This window comes from Mauremys reevesii, linkage group 1 (assembly GCF_016161935.1).
Source record: "Mauremys reevesii isolate NIE-2019 linkage group 1, ASM1616193v1, whole genome shotgun sequence".
Taxonomy (NCBI): Eukaryota; Metazoa; Chordata; order Testudines; family Geoemydidae; genus Mauremys; species Mauremys reevesii.
Window position 1 is genome coordinate 116,215,202 of NC_052623.1, and position 18,119 is coordinate 116,233,320.

The window sequence follows — 18,119 nt, forward strand, 5'->3', positions numbered from 1 at the left end:
CCACAGAAGGATGCCTTTATCTGTTTACGCACTAATTTCACAGATTCTGAAATCAAATTTCTATACACTGACACTTGCCCCCGTACTCTTCAAATTATGCAGAGATTTAACCATTTTAATTCCATTTATATACCTGGAAATCTCATCACATACTGGAAGTTTAAGTTAAATTTTTTAACAGTCTGAGCTTTGTAATCTAATGTTAACTTTAGTACCAAATCCAATGTTAGAAGTGCTCTTCACTACACATCTGTTGATACAATAACTCAATTAGGATTTATTTACCTTAATGGCTTCTACTTGCTGACAGATCATCTGAAGTAAAGATTTCTGATCCTCTGCCCAACGAGGGGGCGTTTTGGGAGAGAACTGAAAGAACAATAATTGACTCTTATCACATTAATTAAAAACAATACATTTCAGAAGAATTGTGTGTGTTATTTGATATACCTTGTAGCTTTTACTTGGTGATAAAGAAAATTTTGTTGGTGATGGAGTGGAGTGTTTAAATTCTGAATCTACAGTTCGGGATAGGCCATTCTTGAAGACAGGACTTCCTTCTTCGACATAATCCCCAAGCTCTTGAATTACTGTTTCCAGCATCTCCTTAACAGTTTCTATTGACACTGGTAACTGGGAGAGAATTGCAGTGCACAAAGAGGTTTAGGGATATACTCTCATTTTGAGTTAAAGTGCAACTGGAGTAATAAAGCACTATTAGCAAATAGAATTTCATGTAAAAATACCACATTATCAAGATGACTATTCCTCTATCTGAATAGATTCCAAATATTTTACTAACGCAAAACCTGAACTTTTAGCTTTTAATATGCTAATGTGTCAGTTTCCCACAACTTTTGCCATTGTCAACTACTATTATTTACATGACATATGATTTATTGTCTGTTCCAAAATTCAATGACCACTCTGCATGTACGTCATCACTATACATAGGACAAAAATATTAAATGATATAATTATAGACTTATAGACTAAGGTCAGAAGGGACCATTATGATCATCTGGTCTGACCTCCTGAACAATGCAGGCCACAGAATCTCATCCACCCACTCCTGTAACAAACCCCCAACCTATGTCTGAGTTATTGAAATCCTCAAATTCTGGTTTGAAGACCTCAACCTGCAGAGAATCCTCTAGCAAGTGACCCATGCCCCATGCTGCAGAGGAAGGTGAAAAACCCCCAGGGCCTCTTCCAGTCTGCCGTGGAGGAAAATTCCTTCCTGACCCCAAATATGGCGATCAGTTAAACCCTGAGCATGTGGGCAAGAATCACCAGCCAGCACGCAGGAAAGAATTCTCCGTAGTAACTCAGATCCCACCCCATCTAACATCCCATCACAGACCACTGAGCACATTTGCCTGCTGATAAACAAAGATCAATTGCCAAATTAATTGCCAAAATTGGGCTATCCCATCATGCCATCCCCTCCATAAACTTATCAAGCTTAGTCTTGGAGCCAGATATGTCTTTTGCCCCCACTACTCCCCTTGGAAAGCTATTCCAGAATTTCACTCCTCCAATGGTTAGAAACCTTCGTCTAATTTCAAGTCTAAACTTCCTAGTGTCCAGTTTATATCCATTTGTTCTTGTGTCCACATTGGTACTAAGCTTAAATAAGTCCTCTCCCTCCCTAATATTTATCCCTCTGATATATTTATAAAGAGCAATCATATCCCCCCTCAACCTTCTTTTGGTTAGGCTAAACAAGCCAAGCTCTTTGAGTCTCCTTTCATAAGACAGGTTTTCCATTCCTCGGATCATCCTAGTAGACCTTCTCTGTACCTGTTCCAGTTTGAATTCATCCTTCTTAAACATGGGAGACCAGAACTGCACACAATATTCCAGATGAGGTCTCACCCCAGTGGCTTGTATAACGGTACTAACACCTCCTTAAAATGTGCATAACAAAATATTTTCAAAATAGAAAAGAACTGTTGCCACCTCCGTTTTAGGAACAAACTATGCAGAGACCTTTTGAATGCGTAGTTCATCCTTAAGTACTGAATTTGGTTTGTAAAGCAAAACACTTCACTGAAGAAAATGTTAATGCTCTATCAAATTTTGAAAGGATAATTTAAAACATGAGATTTCCTGCTGATGCAAAGGATTCCATCAGTAATAAACTATAGAGCAAACCAAATTACATACCTTCTCAATTACTGAAGTGTCTGTAGAACTTTCATCAATGATCTTTAATAGATAGTCTCTGCTCTTTTGCAGGTGACTTTTGCACTCTTCTTGTTCTTGTGGTGAGAGTGCATCATTCTCAATTTCTTCAGCCTTTCTCTGGAAAATCTATCCAACAAAAGTAGTAATTTTTACCACGCACTATTAAGAACATAAAAATTAAAATAAAAGAGTTACACCTACTACTGCAAGATTCCAATATGAAACGACATTTTTAATAGCTTCAAGTGCTAGCAAAGCATCCTCGGTTTTTCCATCAACTGCATCCAACATAGCAAATGCTATATATGCCTCCTCTTCGTATTCTGCAACCTGGGAAACCTACAAAGAGAAGCTTTGTCAAAAACTAAAAGTAAAGCTTACATCCTCCTCTAGGCAACTGCTTGATACAAAGTACATTTAACCTCACTCTCTTGGAAGTGCTTTTAAAAAAGCATTCCTACTGGAAGTTTATTTCCCGCTACTTTAAAAAAAAATAAAAATTCAGATCCCAATGTGTTCTTTTTGTATTTTTGAGAGCAATTTGATAGTCACAATAATGTTTCTAAAACACATTTCTTGCTGCACAGGAATACAACAACAAAAAATGTTTGAGTCACATGAAATTAGCCTGAAAAAAGTTAAGAATGGAAATCCAATTGAGTTGTCCCCATGTGTAACATTTTGAAAAAGTTATCAACTTTAAAAATACCTAAACTTTTAAGCTTTCAATTGGACTATTAATTTTTCTTTCAGTTTCAGTAATCTTAAATGTTGTTTGGCTTGTTTACTTTGTGCAGCTGACAGCAATTTGAGTCTACTCAATTTCAGTTTCTGTATGAATCTGGGGATTAAAGTTATAGGGGGAGCTGGTAGCACCATCTATAACTAAGAGGAATGTCAAGCAACCATAAGATCCTGTTTTCAGTTGCTTATAAATTTCAACACAAATGTTCCAGCCATTTCCAAGAACAAGGTTAGGAAACATACATTGTTTTGCCCACGATAAAGAATTCCTTACAACTTTTTCATCCAGTAGTTCTAGTGCCTCCATGCTTTTGAGCAGGAACTTGAAATTTGGGAGAGGGTTGGCCTGTGTGTCAGATGTGCTTTTTTAAGCCATTAAAAACAGTAGTTTGCATGTGCTCCATGGAGACTTGCTGCAACTTTGCTGCCACATTTCTTGACAATTCCACCTATTCTGAACAAGCTGAGGTCCTGTGCCACAGGGGCTGAGCAGAATTTCCCTTGCAGTCTGCCTTTTTAAAAGCTAGGAAATTACATACACAACACTACATTAAAAGAACATTAAGGTTGCAAATTCAGGCACTCAATTTAGGAAATGCCTTTGCAACCTTAGTTCAACCTGCCCTTGAGCATATGTATTATGACACAGTCTTTATTTTCATGCCCACATAATATTTTTTCAAACACAATCCCTGCCTTGTTCTGTGCTCAGGATGAACAGTGCAGTAGCTATTCCATATTGTTTTTTCCTTATACCTTCTTTACTAGACACTACTCAAACTCTGCACTCAAGAGGGAATGATTTCTTCATGGGCTTTTCCATACCCACCATAATATGAGTGCGCTTCACAAACACTAAAGAATTTATTTTCACAACATCCCCGTGATGAAGGGGCTATATCCCTATTTTACAGATGGAGAAATAAGAGAAATCAAAGTCAAGAGTCCATTAACTTTAGGTGTCTAACCTTAGATGCCTAGAGCATCTCTGGCATTTCTTAACTTCTGAATTTTCAACTTTGTAATCTTAATAATGTTCCTTAAACGTAGTTTGTGTTTAAATTTTTAATATAATAGAAAATTCACTCATGACAAGGGGGCTAAGGGATGAGTAGTACCTGAAACTATCTTTAACTTTGAAAGAGACTAGATTTCAAGCTGATGTCCTTTTAAAATAAAGCCTAAAGTTCAGGCTTAGAAAGGGAGTGCTGTCAAGCTCTTTGTCAGATTTCACATACCTTCAAGTTTTCAGAGGTGGATATTGATGTTGATCAACCACCACTTAATATTTCTCAATTTTTGACTCTCCCTATTATGTGGCTAACTTGGCCCACAGCAGAGTAAACTTAAGCTTGGTGCAGTATTGTTCTTCAACTGATGTAATGACTGAGTTCCAGCATTTCAGATACTGCATGCCTCTGCTAAACTATGTATGAAGCATACAGATGAGAAGCATTGTGATCCGGAAGAGGTACAGAGTTAAAAAGCAACTAGAGTAGTAGCCAAGAGATCTGTACTCTATTTCAAGCTTGATTATTAGCTCCCTACGTGACTAGACTGTGCGCTTCAGTCTCCTTATCTGTAAAATAGGGCAAATGCTGTTTATCTACCTGTAGCAAGGTGGTGTGACCCCCGCCCTCAGAGAATGACAGGGAGGGACCACAACATGCCCCTTGATGGGCCGAACCAGGAGAGCCATGTCTACCCCACCAGAAGCAGAAGGGTGGGATAGGAAAGGGAAGTACAAAAGGCAGGCCTTGCAGCTTAGTTGTGGTGGAGCCACCACAAGAGAGAGACGCATCTCGCCTGCTGCTGGAGCCTGCAGAGGACCTGCCTCCTGAGGACTGGCTGGATCTCCCCGGGCTGCCGGCAGACCAAGACGCTGGGGAGCTGCTAGGGTTGACGCCTGCTGACTGGCTAGAGCCCCCCAAGATGACAGATGCAAGTACACCCGAGGGGGAGAGTAGGAAGCAGTCCAGGGAAACCAGGCAACAGTCTGGTTGGGAGCTGGCCTGATACAGAGTCACCGTGTTGCAGGTGGATACCCGCTGACCCAGTGGCAGACCACTCTGCCACTGTTCAAGTCTTGGGCTGGAATGTGGTGGAGTTGGGCAGGCCTGCGTCCCCCTGCCACTCCATCCCTGGGGTGGCAGTACTCTCCCTCCTTAGGCCAGGAGGCCTGTGCTCCTCACACAACCCTACCTGAGCCCCATAGACTCTCTTGGTGCTCACCCTTACCTGCGCTTCTAGACTTTATGGTACGTACTCCCACTGAGACTCAGACTGCTTAGCTGCTCTGCCAATTGCAGACCAGAGCTTACCCATTGCTTTGCTGCCCAGCCCTGACTGGGCCTGGGGCTTTAAGACTGCTGTACTGTGATCCTCCAGCTGGGCAGAAGAGCACTATGTGAAGCTAATTCCCCCATTTGAGCACCTCTACAGGTATGCGACAGTGAGGAGGCGAGGCCTCCCTCCGAGACCGACAGAGAGGGATGGCCACCCGGCCTACACTACCTTTGTAAAACACTGAATTCTATGGATGAAGAGCATTAAGTTATATTACTACACATGCTACATATTTTGAAAAAAAATCAGATAGAACAAGATATTTGCCATTTTAACACCAAGGGAAAAGCAACTTTTGTTATATCACACACTTGAGTGCGCCATTATACTGAGATCAAGTACAGAGTAGTAGTTCAGCCAGTTTGCAAGATATATCCTTCTGCTCATTTTTCTGGATGTGTTGAAATGTCACCTAACTTAATTATGAATATGAAGCTCTAAAGTAGTAAGTCATGAAAAGCCAGTTTGTACAGACTAAATTGGATTTTGTATCTTTGTGTTAGTCTTCTATTCTCATCTACTTTTTTTTTTTGTAGGGGGTCTATGAAAACGTGCATTCACACAAAGCAGTTTAAATCATAGTCAAAACCCTTCCTTCAAAAGTGTACTCTCAATTCCAGCGGTTTCCATATATGATGTCATCACATTCTATATAGTTTGTTACTTCAATATCTAAATACTTACCCAGGGCCCTGAACAGTACTGCATAAGAGCCTAAACAACTAAATCAAACAAAGAAGTCTTCAATTTAATATGCAAATACAAACATCTTCACTGTGTTAGTTCCTTCCACTTTCCCAGTTTCTCCAGAAAAAGCTCAGCCAAAACCAGAGTAGTGTCTACGAAAGTCTGAACAGTTTCATTTTCTACTCAACCATATCTCAAACTATCCTGGTAGTCAGAACAGAATTTTATGTTGAATATCAGCATTGGCAACGAAATCATAGAAAAATAGGGCTGGAAGAGACCCTGAGAGGTCTTCTAGCCCATCCCCTTGCACTGAGGCAGGACCAAGTAAACAAACCATTCTTGACAGGTGTTCTAACCTGTTCTTAAAAACGTCCAATGATGGGGATTCCACAATCTCCCTTGGAAGCCTATTGTAGAGTTTATCCTCATAATTAGAAAGTTTCCCCTAATATATAACTTTAGTCTTCCTTGCTGTAGATTAAAACTCGTTACTACTTGTCCTACCTTCAATGGACATGGAAAACAATTTATCAGTCCTCTTTAACAGCCCTTAATATATATGAAGACTTATCAGGTTCCCATCTGCTCCCTGGTCTTTTTCTTTAGACTACACATAACCAGCTTTTTTGTTTGTTTTAAACCTGTCCTTACCACTCAGATTTTCTAAATCTTTGTAATTTTCGTTGCTATCCTTCAGACTCTCCAATTTGTCCATGACCTTTCCTAAAGCATGGCGCTCAGACCTGGGCACAGTATTCCAGCTGAGGCCCCTCCAGTGCCAAACAGAGCAGGACGATTACCTCCCATATCTTATGTACAACACTAGTGTTAATACAACCCAGAACAATATTAACTTTTTATGCAACTGTATCACATTGCTGGCCCATATTCAATTTTTGACCCACTATAACCTCCAGCTTCTTTCCAGCAGTAATACTGCCTAGCCAGTAATTCCCAATTTTGTATTTGGGCATTTCATTTTTCCTTTTAAGTGAAGTACTTTGCACTTATCTTTATTGAATTTCATCTTGTTGAATCCAGACCAATTCTCCAATTTGTCCAAGACCTTTTGAATTCTGATCCTGTCCTCCAATGTGCTAGCACCCCCTCCCAGCCTGGTGTCATTGCAAGTTTTATAAGCATACTCTTCTACTCCAGTAACCAAATCATTAATGAAATCAGTGACTAGTGCCAGAACCAGGACAGACCCCTGGGACCCCACTAGACATACCCTCTGAGTTTGTCAGTGAACCATTGATACTATTCTGAGTAGCCTTTCAACCAGTTGTGCACTCACCTTATATTAATTTCATCTAATCACATTTCCCTAGTTTGCTTATGAAAATGTCATATGGGACGGTGTCACAAGCCTTACTAAAAAAAAATAAAAAAATAAAAATCAAGGTGCATCGTATCTACTGCTTCCCTGCTATCCACTAGACCAGTAACCCTATCAAAGAAGTGATGTTAGTTTGAAATGATTTGTTCTTGCCAAACCCATGTTGGGTATTCCTTAGTGTCCTATCATCATCTAGGGGATTGCAAACAGATTGTTTAATAACTTGTTCCAGAATCTTTCCAGGTACTGAAGTTCAGCTGATTGGTCTATAATTCCCTGGGTTCTCTTTATTCTCCCTTTTAAAGATAGGTACTAGGTTTGCACTTCTCCAGTCCTCTAGGACTTCACCCGTCTTCCATGAGTTCTCAAAGATAATTACTACCTGTTCCAAGATTGGTTCAGCTAGTTCCTTAAGTACCCTAGGATTAATTTCAAGTCATCAGAGCCTGATGAATACACCTAACTTACCTAAATATTCTTTAACCTGTTTTTTCCTATTCTGGACTATGTTCCTTCCCCCTTGTTAATATTAACTGTGTCAATTAACTGGTTACAATTAACTTTTTTAGTGAGGACTGAAGCAAAGAACACCTTAAACATTTCAGCCCTCTTGATGTCATCCCTTATTAGACCTGCATCACAGCTAAGTGGCAGACCTACACTTCCATCTTTCTTTCACTCCTAATTCATTTATAGAACCTCTTATTGCCTTATGTCTCTTGTGTAACTTACTTGTGCCTTGGCCTGATTTTTTCCCCTACATGCTTATGCTATTCTTTTGTGCTCATCCTTTGATTTGTACATGTTTCCACTTTTCTGTAGGATTCGATTTTGATTTTCAGGTCACAAAAAAGCTCCTGATGAGATAGGAAGAACAGTAATAGGCCAACACTATCGTTTTTTCCCAGAAAAAAAAGTCAGATGCCTTCTAGTTCCTTCCCCAATCTCCATTAGGAGAAATCCTTATATACTTTGTGCGCACGCGCGCACACACACCCACACACACACACCCTCCCAAAAGTATGCTTCATGTGCCCCAAACAGACTCATCCATCACAAAATATTTACTAATCCTTGTCACTCGCATAGACAATTTTGAATACAAATATCCCAGAATCAATGTCGACTGCACAGATCTTGGCCACATCTTAAACTGAATCAAAAGCATTTTTCTCCCACACCTAGATTCTATCAGGTTCTCATATCATGGCATCTCTATACCTGACTGTAAGAGAGTCAATGCCCTAAACTGTTTTAACCTTAAGCTTAACCTCTGGCAAACTGATTTCACATCTCTCTGAGTTTTATTAGCAGAGAATTTGGCTCAAGTGTTGAATTGCCGACAGTTGTAATTGATGCAACTAGGCTCACATGAAGTTACTTACATGCTCTGAAAAGGGGAGAATCATGACTACTCCTTGCAAAGAGTTGGCTGAACTCTGTATGTCATAAAATCAAGCAACAATGTATCTAGGAGCCTTATGTCATCCAACACAATACAGTACAGAAATGGAAGACAAGAAAATAAGGAAAGGAAGAGGGAAAAAGCCTACTAACAGAGTTATACGGAACAAAATCTAGAGTAATGAGAAATTATAAACATGAGCAAACAATGAGAATTCAGTACTCATACTACAGTGATGGGCAGCAGCATAAATCCTTAAGGTACATCTACCTACTACTTTTTCCTAAGGCCTGAAGGTCTCTAATAAGAACGGTGATGTAATCATTTCTTTTTACAAAGCCTTTGGAAGACTAACTAGACTGCTGTAAGCTCTGGGCTTTTCAGTAAAAAACGGATTAAACTAGAATCCAATAAAAACAAAAAAAGTCACAGAAAGATAATAGATTATGCCTTATATATAGGGCTCTACCAAATTCATGGTCCATTTTGGTCAATTTCACGGTCACAGGATTTTAAAAATCATACATTTCATGATTTCAGTTATTTAAATCTTGAAATTTCAGTGTTGTAATTGTAGGAGTCCTGACACAAAAAGGAGTTGGGGGTGGGGGAGTGTTACCAGGTTATGGTAGGGAGGGTTGCGGTACTGCTACCCTTACTTCTGCGCAGCTGCTGGCGGAGGCGCCACCTTCACAGCTGGGCGCCCGACCAACAGCCGCCACTCTCTGGCCACCCAGCTCTGAAGGCAGCGCAGAAGGCAGGCTGAAAATACCGCAATTCCCCCTAAAATAACCTTGTGACACCCCCCCACACACACTTCCCACCACTCCCTTTTGGGTCAGGATCCCAAATTTGAGAAATACTGGGTCTCCTCGATGCCACATTTTTCATGGCCGTGAATTTGGTAGGGTCCTAGTCATGCAATATGTAGGATCAAATTATTGTACTTATCACAAGAGAGGACACAGTATAAAGGCATAAAAATCCAATTTTTCAAAAATAAAGAAAGGATGGTACTACTCTAATAGCACAGTTTAGGTACGCAAGACAATGAGCATTAGCTTGACATTAGAAGATCAAGCTTAAACCGGGCGTTAGGAAAAATTTCTGGCAAGGTTATTAAAGCTGCTAAGAAATTAAGGCAGTAACCAAGTCACTGAAATGTACAAAACCCTACCAGAAATCAGAACTCTGCACTTATTTGAAGCACTAGAGTAAAGCTGGGTCAAGTTTTTCAATCAAAACTTTTTTTAAGCTGAAAAATGCAGATTCAAGTTGAGGGAAACTTTTTGTGAATTCGTGTCTATTTCAGCTAATTGTTTCCAGTCAAAAAACAGTTTTGGAAGTGGGGGAGGTAATATATTTTATTGGGCCAAGTTCTGTTGGTGTGAGAGACAAGCTTTTGAGCTTACACAGGTCTTGAACTCGGAAGCTTGTCTCTCTCATCAACAGAACTTGGTCCAATAAAATATATTACCTGACCCACCCTCTCTAATATCTTGGGACCAATCTGGCTACAGCTACACTGCATACATAGTTTTGGAAGTGTCAAGCTAGAGTCACAAAATCCCTTTTTTACTCAACAGCCCAGGGGTTAGGGCACTCACCCAGGATGTGGGAGACCCAGATCCCTGTTGGAGCTGTTCTACTTAGTATAAATCAATATCCTCTAAGCCAGAGAGACACTGAGAATGACGCTATGGCCTGATGGTTAGGGCACTCGCCAAGGAGGGAGAACACTCGGGTTCCATTCCCTACTCTGCAGAGGTAATTCAAATCTGGGTCTTCCAGATTCCAGGTGAATACCCTAACTAACCATTAGGCTAAATGCGGTCCTCAGTACTACTTCCTCTGGAGTTTTGTGAATCTAGCCCAAAATTTCATTTGCTTTTATTTAAAAAGTTAACAGTGCCCAAAATCAAAAACAAAACATTTTGGTTGACCTAAAATGAAGTCTCTTCCAACTGTAGTTCACAAAAAATTGTGTTTTGGATTGACACAAAACAAGATTTCAGAACTGCCCATAAATCAACTCTCTCCCTCCCATAACAACAGTTATTTACACAGCTCTACAACAGAGTAGGTTTCAGGTTGCTTCCAGCCCCTCAATCTACTCCAGCTAGTTATGTTAGTACCTGAATATCTGCACTATGGAAGTGTTTGAACAAAGGATCAATAGGTTCAGGAACACTTTTCTTCTTTTTGATGATTTCCAGCATAGGCAAAACTTTTTTCCAATAATAAACACTTCGTCCAATGTATTCCCTTTGGTCATAGAAAGAATTTAGATTCCTGCCCTGTGAAGAAAGCAGAATAGAAGAGTGTTTATTTTAAGGAATTTCAGCTATTATTAGATATTATTCACACTGTTAACTTGCTTCAACTACAGACAGTCTTCAAAAGCTCTGGTATTGTCTTATGCACCTCTGACTCCTCAGGTGAGCCTCATCCAGTCTCTGTACAAGCCTACATAACCCATGCAACACATGCGGCTAGAAAAAAAATTAGATTTTAAAAGAAGGGTACCAAATGACTATTGGGGAAAAAAATGCAAAAAGTTATTTCATTTGGCATAACATGATCAAGTGAACATTTACTACATTTTCAGTTTATTTCTACTAATTGCTAAATTGTGCTAAGAATGATAAAGTATTTTACAACACTTCAAACAGAAATATGTAAGTTATAAAGATTAAGTAAGTTACAGCGTTAATTATTTCAGTTATAATAAACGTAAAAATATTTTTTTGCCAACTTACTGTTTTCTGAAGACATTTTGCCCAGTGAACAATTAGGGCAGGTTGAAGTCCATGTTTCCCCAGTGCTCTGAGAGTGTTTATTTCATGCTGGACTAGAAGCCTTAATTTTGCTGCTGTTCCTGGTCTGAAAAGTAATGAAGACACATTGCCTAATTAGCCTGCTCTGTTTTATGGAAAATTTTTGCTTGTCTATCCATTACAATAATGAAGATAAATTATTAATATCATGCAGATTACTGGTTTGAATCCCTTTTTTGCCTCCCATTTGCCATATATATGCAGAACTACCCTGATCGCGGTGTGCACCCCACACAGGCCCTGAAGGATTTAGGTAGGCCTGTGAGGCCAATTAACATACTGGCAGTACTTGAGAGAAAGAGAAAGCCAGGTATAATTGATAATGAAGCCCTATAGGCGCAGGCCTGGCTGGTAATTATAAAGCCAGTAAGTTTGCAGCAGAAAAGGGCTGCAGGGAAAGAGTCTGCAAGCACTGTCTGGGGAATAGAAGATGTAGGAAGTAGTCCAGGGTGGCAGGAAGGAGTCTGAGGGAGCAGACCTTGGTTGCCAGCTACAGGGTCTGTAGAGGATGGGTCTGGGTTCCCCTACCAGACATCAAGGAAGGTGAAGTGAAATCTCCTGAGGTAAGGGGTGTAAGAACAGAGCCCAGCGACAGATGGAAGATCTGCTATATCATCACTGGACTTTTACACAGGAAGGGGCGGACTAAAATGTAACCTGGTTGAAGGGCCAAGTTGCGGGAAGAGAGACCACTGAAGTGACAATGGGCAGGGGTCACCACACAGGGAGTCAGCTGCTATGCCACGCCCAGCCACAAGGAGATGCTCCTGCATTGAGTGAATCCCTTTACATACACCAATCCATTTCCAAAGGTATGTTGCCGCTGCAACTACAGCTGTGATTGTAGCACAGGTAGGTATACTGTACTAGCTTTAATCATTGGTAACAACAATTGTGAAGAGGTGGTGGCATGGACTCGTATTTGGGCTAGCTGCCCAAGTGTACTTGTGTTGCTATCCTGCGCTGGAGCCCATGACACCACATTTTCATTACTATTGTTACCCTTTCTGGTTAGTTTAAAGATAGCCTACCCATGGCACAATGACACCTTCACTTGCAGCATAAAAATACCATTGAAGTCTCTTTCAAAACTCTCAGAAATTTTTACTATCAAAATTTGAGCGTCTAAGATTGAAGGTGTTGACATAATGAAGTACATGCTACAAGAGTCTACAGTCACCTGACTAATAATGCTAAGATTCTCATGCTGGAAGCGACTTAGATTTAGTAAAATGTAATAATAATAATAATAAATAATAATAATAAACCACTTACACTGTTCTTTTGTGAATAAGATTAACAACAGCATCCCACCAGGATCTCTGCCTTTCACTACAGAGCTGTTTGCTCACTGGCAGTGGTAAAAATTGAGGCTGATGTGAACTGTAGTGAGTATTAAATGTCTCTTGTAATTGTAAATGGCTAGTAAATATCACTCCAAGTAGAAATACCTGTTTTCATAAAATAAATACATGTTATACTGTGCAATTCTCCATAGCGTAGTAAATTTCAGTGCTTAAACTGTTTCCTTACTTCCAGGTCCAATATACAGATTGTTTCAGGAGCATTGGTCTCAAGTCTTGATGTTTCCTGGGGCAAGTGAAAAAGCTGTTTTAACCACTTGCGTATTTCAGGGAAGACTGACATGGAGTTCCACTGTAAACCAAGCCACGTAAGGTGCTGGAGACAACCATTGTGCACTCGAATTGCGCCTAAACAGAAACAGATGATTGTTTACTTCTGAAGTCTGTATCAGCAGTATCCACGCAAACAGTAAACTTATCAAAACTGCATTTTAGTCCATTAAAAAAATCCTTAAGTTATGAAATCTTTAAAAAATGATAATCCAGCCAAACATTTTGGCTTCCTGTCTTTGAATCTACTTCTCTTTCTATGACTAAGCCCCCAAGTCCATTCCGCAGAAGCAAATAGATCCCATGTGTTATGTGCGGAGGATAATTTTATTTTAAATATAAAAATGCCCTCACCATCTTATGTATGCATCTTATGTATTGTTGTAGCCGTGTTGGTCCCAGGTTATTAGAGAGACAAGGTAAGTGAAGTAATATCTTTTATTGGACCAACTTCTGTTAGTGAGACACACAAGCTTTCCAGATCACAGAGTTCTTCTTCAGGTCTGGGAAACATACTCAGAGCATCACAGCTAAATACAAGGTGGAATTGATTGCTTAGCATCAGTAGTTAATGTATTTCCAGGGACCATTAAGGTAAAGTGGTCCATTAATATCCCTCCAGTCATAGGGGGAAAGGAAGGAGGAAGAAGCAGCTGTGGACATTGTTAGTGGGTTACAGGATGGGTGAATGCTTTTCATAAAGCAATCACTCTATATCTGACCTATCAATCCCCATCTGCAAAGGAAACGTGCACAACACTTTCAAAAGACGAGACTAGGAGTGTAAATTCATAACTTTGTTAGATACTAAAAATCACAGACTGAACTGAGACTCGCTTTATGGTTTACAACCCCCCAGCTACTCCCCCCGCCCTCTGACTGGAGGGGTGTTAACAGGCCACTTCCCCTTGAAAGGGGTTAACTACTTATGCTAAACAATCTGTTCCACCTTGTATTTAGCTGTAACACTCTGGGTAAGTTTACACTGCAATTAAACAAGTGGCTGGCTCGGGCCACCTCACTCGGGCTTGCAGGGCTCAGGCTGCAGGGCTGTTTCACTGCAGTGTAGATTCCCAGGCATGGGCTGGAACCTGGGCTCTAGGATCCAGCAAGGTGGAAGGATCCCAGAGCTTGGGCTCCAGCCTAAGACTGAAAGTCTGCACTGCAGTGAAACAGCCCCACAAGTCATGTCACAGGGGTTTAACGGCAGCATAGACATTCACTCAGAGCACATTTCCCAGACCTGAAGCAGACCTCTAAGTAAGCTCAAAAGCTTGCCTCTCTCACCAACAGAAGTTGGTCCAATAAAAGATATCTTACCCACCTTGTCTCTCTAATCTGCATCTTAAATGTTTGTGTCTATGTTTGCATTTCTAAGCACTCAAACAATTACCTATGCTTTGAGGAAGATAAGTTTGGCAGAAGGGGGCCATGAGCAGGTGACAGAGAGCATGAAAACTCCAAACTTCACTGCAAATGAAGTCTTACTATCTCCATGATTTTGCTCTAAAAGTTCTGATACTGTAGAATTAAATGGAATGTTTCAGACATCACTTCAGACGTCGTAAGTGTACATGCTGCATCAGCCTTAGAGATTAATGATAGTCACTTGGCAGCATCCTAACATTTATTTCATTTTAACCACTCCTCATTCCCAATCTCCACTTTTTTGCACTGTATAAAATGAATGCAAAAAGAGTAAGTGTATTTATTTTAGCTATCAGGTGAACAACGTATGTTTATACTGGGGCAAATAAGTTTATAATTTAAGACTAACCAGCGAGGAGAGGCCAGTAAGTCTGCACAACACACACTATTAAGATGAAAGTAGGGATGCTAGAGAACAGTATTTAGAACTGCAAACTCACTGGCCAATGGAATACCTTTCCTCTAGATCTAGGTGTCATCTCTGTAATACTGCATACACTGCCACCATCAGAAGTTCCTGAGTTAGCAGTCCTTTATTTTAACAAAGGGGTTGCTAATAGATTATCCTCTTCAAAGAGCTATGTCTCTTGAACTTACTTACAAAAAAAGGAGAGTCTCACAGCCAGGTTTAATGATCTTCTACAGATACTCCAAGCCTAATATACTTCCCCTCAGGCATTTCTCTGAGAAATGGGTTGCTTGTCTGAGGCATCTGTTTTAATATTTGATGAAGTCTATGTTATAGCCATGTTGTAGATTGTCAAAGTTGCTATTTGTATAAAGGCCATTTATCCTTGGTTGCAGTCTGTATTATCTGCATGATTTTTCTTCAAATCAGAAGAAACATCACACTAAGATATAGAAAGTAAGTGTAAAGTGTTCTTAAGGGATGCTTCTTACCAATATCATATCTGCCTAGCTCCACATGGTCTGGTCCCTGTATACAGACATTTCTGATATTATCAGTGCCAAGGAAAGTTCTCTCTCTAGGAGCTCCATTCTCAAAGAGTGCATCGAATAAAGTAGATTGCCCACTTTCGTTTGCGAAAGACTCCACAATCTCTTTGTAGAAGTCTTGCTTGCCATGGCTTAAGTTTAGCAGCATGTGACCTGTAAAGCAAAACATATTCACGCAGAATTATTTTAAATACGAGTAGTGTAGTGAATAAAGATTGTTCAGTAGCAAGCATGTCTCATCCGATCATTAATCCAACATGTCAAGGATTAAAGATTTTGGTTGAAATCCAGGCCCCGATAAAATCCATGGAAAAACTCCGACATCCATCAATTGGGCCAGGATTTAACCCCACATGTTTTCAAGTCTTTTTCATGCCACCCTTTTTGAGGCAGTCAGACCAAAGAATTCTTAAATTCAATCATCTAAACACAAAGATATGGAAGTCTTTGTAGGACTAGTATAGCAAATAGGAAAGCCATAATTCTTAGTATTCTGGGGTCCCTGGAATTACCTTCAGTATGAATAGCTATAGCTTAAGTAGAATGATCCCTTGCAGAGCAAGGACATTTCTGAAAGGCAACTCATCCTAAAGTCCTTTAACCACAATAAATTCCCACAGCACAGTCCCTAGCCTAGAATTCACAACTTAGATTAATGACAAAGAAAAAGGTGGCTCAGAGACAATAGATGGTGTGATGGGAAAGGAAGACATGGTAATAATAATAGGAGCAGGGCATAACTGGTAGTGACTGTAGGGGCTACGGCAGAAAGGATTTTAAGGAGACTGAGGTAACAACTTCCAAAGTTTTATAATCTATTCAAGAATGTGAAGAAGAGAGTTTTTGTAGTTTAAGAACATTGAAACAGTTCAAAAATGAGTGCTAAGTTAAGAGGAAGATATGGGAACTTAAGTGTCATGATCAGACTTGCTTTTTATACAAACCTACTTGAAGCTTTGAACATTTTTCATGAATTTAAATAGCACAATGTTCAGTTATGTCTAAATTTCAAATCACTAAAAAACCTCTCTTGTATATAAGATTTAGAAAAGAACAGATTACTAGTTTTCTTTTAAACAGTTGAAATTAATATTCTTGTTACCAGACTGGCTCTGTCGATCACAGGCTAACATTTCCAGCATATCTTGTCCAGCTTGATCTGCCTTTATTAGTTTTGTCTTTGGTCTAGGGACCTGGTGGGAATTACACAAGAGTCAGGAACCAAGAAGTTACTGCTTCAAAAGTGAAACTCCTCTCTAGCTTTTTGTTAGTAAAAAGAAAATCCAAAATTTATACTTTTTGAACATGAAGGAAGTTTAATATCATAGCAAGTTACTATTTTTCAGTTACCAGACACCACCTTCCAGTCCCCCAAAAAGTTCTTCTTAATTAGCATTTAAGTATTTTTGCTAGACATCTCTGAAGTGTAAATTAATAGCAAGATTAAGATGGCATGAATACAGACTATTCCCAGATTACAGGTGCCAAGGTGGAAGGCAATATCTTGATTTAATAAGGTGAAGGACTGAGGCCCAAATTCTTTGCTGTGTCCACAACACGCTGGGTGTGGGGCAAACACATAAAAGGATCTGTACCTCCCCAAGGCTGGGGCCAATTTTACACTGGCAGGTACATGGTGTAGTTGTAGTCCGAGCAAAGGTGATAAAAATGCTAACCCGTTACAGCCTGATTACTTCTGATGAGGGCAAGAGATAAAACGTGCACTCACCTACCCCAAATTTTCTACAACAAACTGAAAGGTGGTAAAATATTGTCTTACAGCTGTTAAACATGTACATAGAAGTGCTGCTTATCTGAGAACTACAGTTCAAAATAAAATAAAAATGAGTTATATATCAACTAATACATAATAATACAAAAACTTAAAAACAGCTTACTTGAAAAGCTATAAGGTAACACAAAGCTGCCAGTTCAGATACAGCTCTCCATTGCTTCTCACTGTGCTGGGCCATTTTCAACAAGAGAGTTCCAGCATACATGTAAAAGTGACCTCTCATTTCCAGGAATGTAATAGACAGCTCATCATTCCCATTCACATATGGTTTCACAGACTGAAGAGCGTGATCAAAACTACAGTACAAACAAAAAGTCATTAAAACTAGGGACAGCTGCATACTAGTGGTTTCAGACTTGCCGTTACGTCAGTAAGATTATTGAACTAGTATGTTTGCATGATAGTGAATCAAATGGCTCAATACACCAGAATCTCAAATTTTCAATGCTCAGAAGTTGTTTTTTTAAGTACATTCTACTCCCATGAGTGAATCGTATGCTTTGATATCTTGTCCCCTCCCTCTCAAAACCACGTCTTTAGCAAGGACACAATCCCCCAATGCACCCCTTGAGTCAGTTCTCCCACTGGCATCGCCTCAAAAATAAAAGGAATTATTCAAGAGACATGGCTGCACCTCACAAGCAAGTGTTGAGATGAGGAGAGAAGAGTGAATCATTTGGGGAAAGATTAGAATGAAAAAACAGTAAGTGGTGGTAAAAGGGACATGCAGAAGGTGATTGGAACTAAGTGAGCA

The 18,119-nt window shown here is 39.8% G+C and overlaps 1 protein-coding gene and 1 long non-coding RNA gene across 6 annotated transcripts in view; one reads left to right on the forward strand and one right to left on the reverse strand.

The window, feature by feature from the left end:
- Positions 1-13,221, forward strand: part of LOC120408219 — a 53,767-nt gene extending 40,546 nt beyond the window's left edge. For all 3 annotated transcript variants that reach the window (XR_005600537.1, XR_005600539.1, XR_005600538.1), the window contains one exon: positions 13,091-13,221. This is a non-coding gene — a long non-coding RNA (uncharacterized LOC120408219). The remainder of the gene's footprint in view (positions 1-13,090) is intronic.
- Positions 1-18,119, reverse strand: part of LOC120408173 (E3 SUMO-protein ligase RanBP2-like) — a 62,169-nt gene that overhangs the window by 32,239 nt on the left and 11,811 nt on the right. For all 3 annotated transcript variants that reach the window (XM_039544814.1, XM_039544822.1, XM_039544804.1), the window contains exons 7-17: positions 17,469-17,661; positions 16,673-16,763; positions 15,514-15,723; positions 13,085-13,263; positions 12,827-13,002; positions 11,474-11,597; positions 10,850-11,011; positions 2,392-2,529; positions 2,170-2,316; positions 451-633; positions 286-369 (exon numbers count right to left, since the gene is read on the reverse strand). In XM_039544814.1, coding sequence (XP_039400748.1) covers positions 286-369; positions 451-633; positions 2,170-2,316; positions 2,392-2,529; positions 10,850-11,011; positions 11,474-11,597; positions 12,827-13,002; positions 13,085-13,263; positions 15,514-15,723; positions 16,673-16,763; positions 17,469-17,661 — 1,687 coding nt within the window. The remainder of the gene's footprint in view (positions 1-285; positions 370-450; positions 634-2,169; positions 2,317-2,391; positions 2,530-10,849; positions 11,012-11,473; positions 11,598-12,826; positions 13,003-13,084; positions 13,264-15,513; positions 15,724-16,672; positions 16,764-17,468; positions 17,662-18,119) is intronic.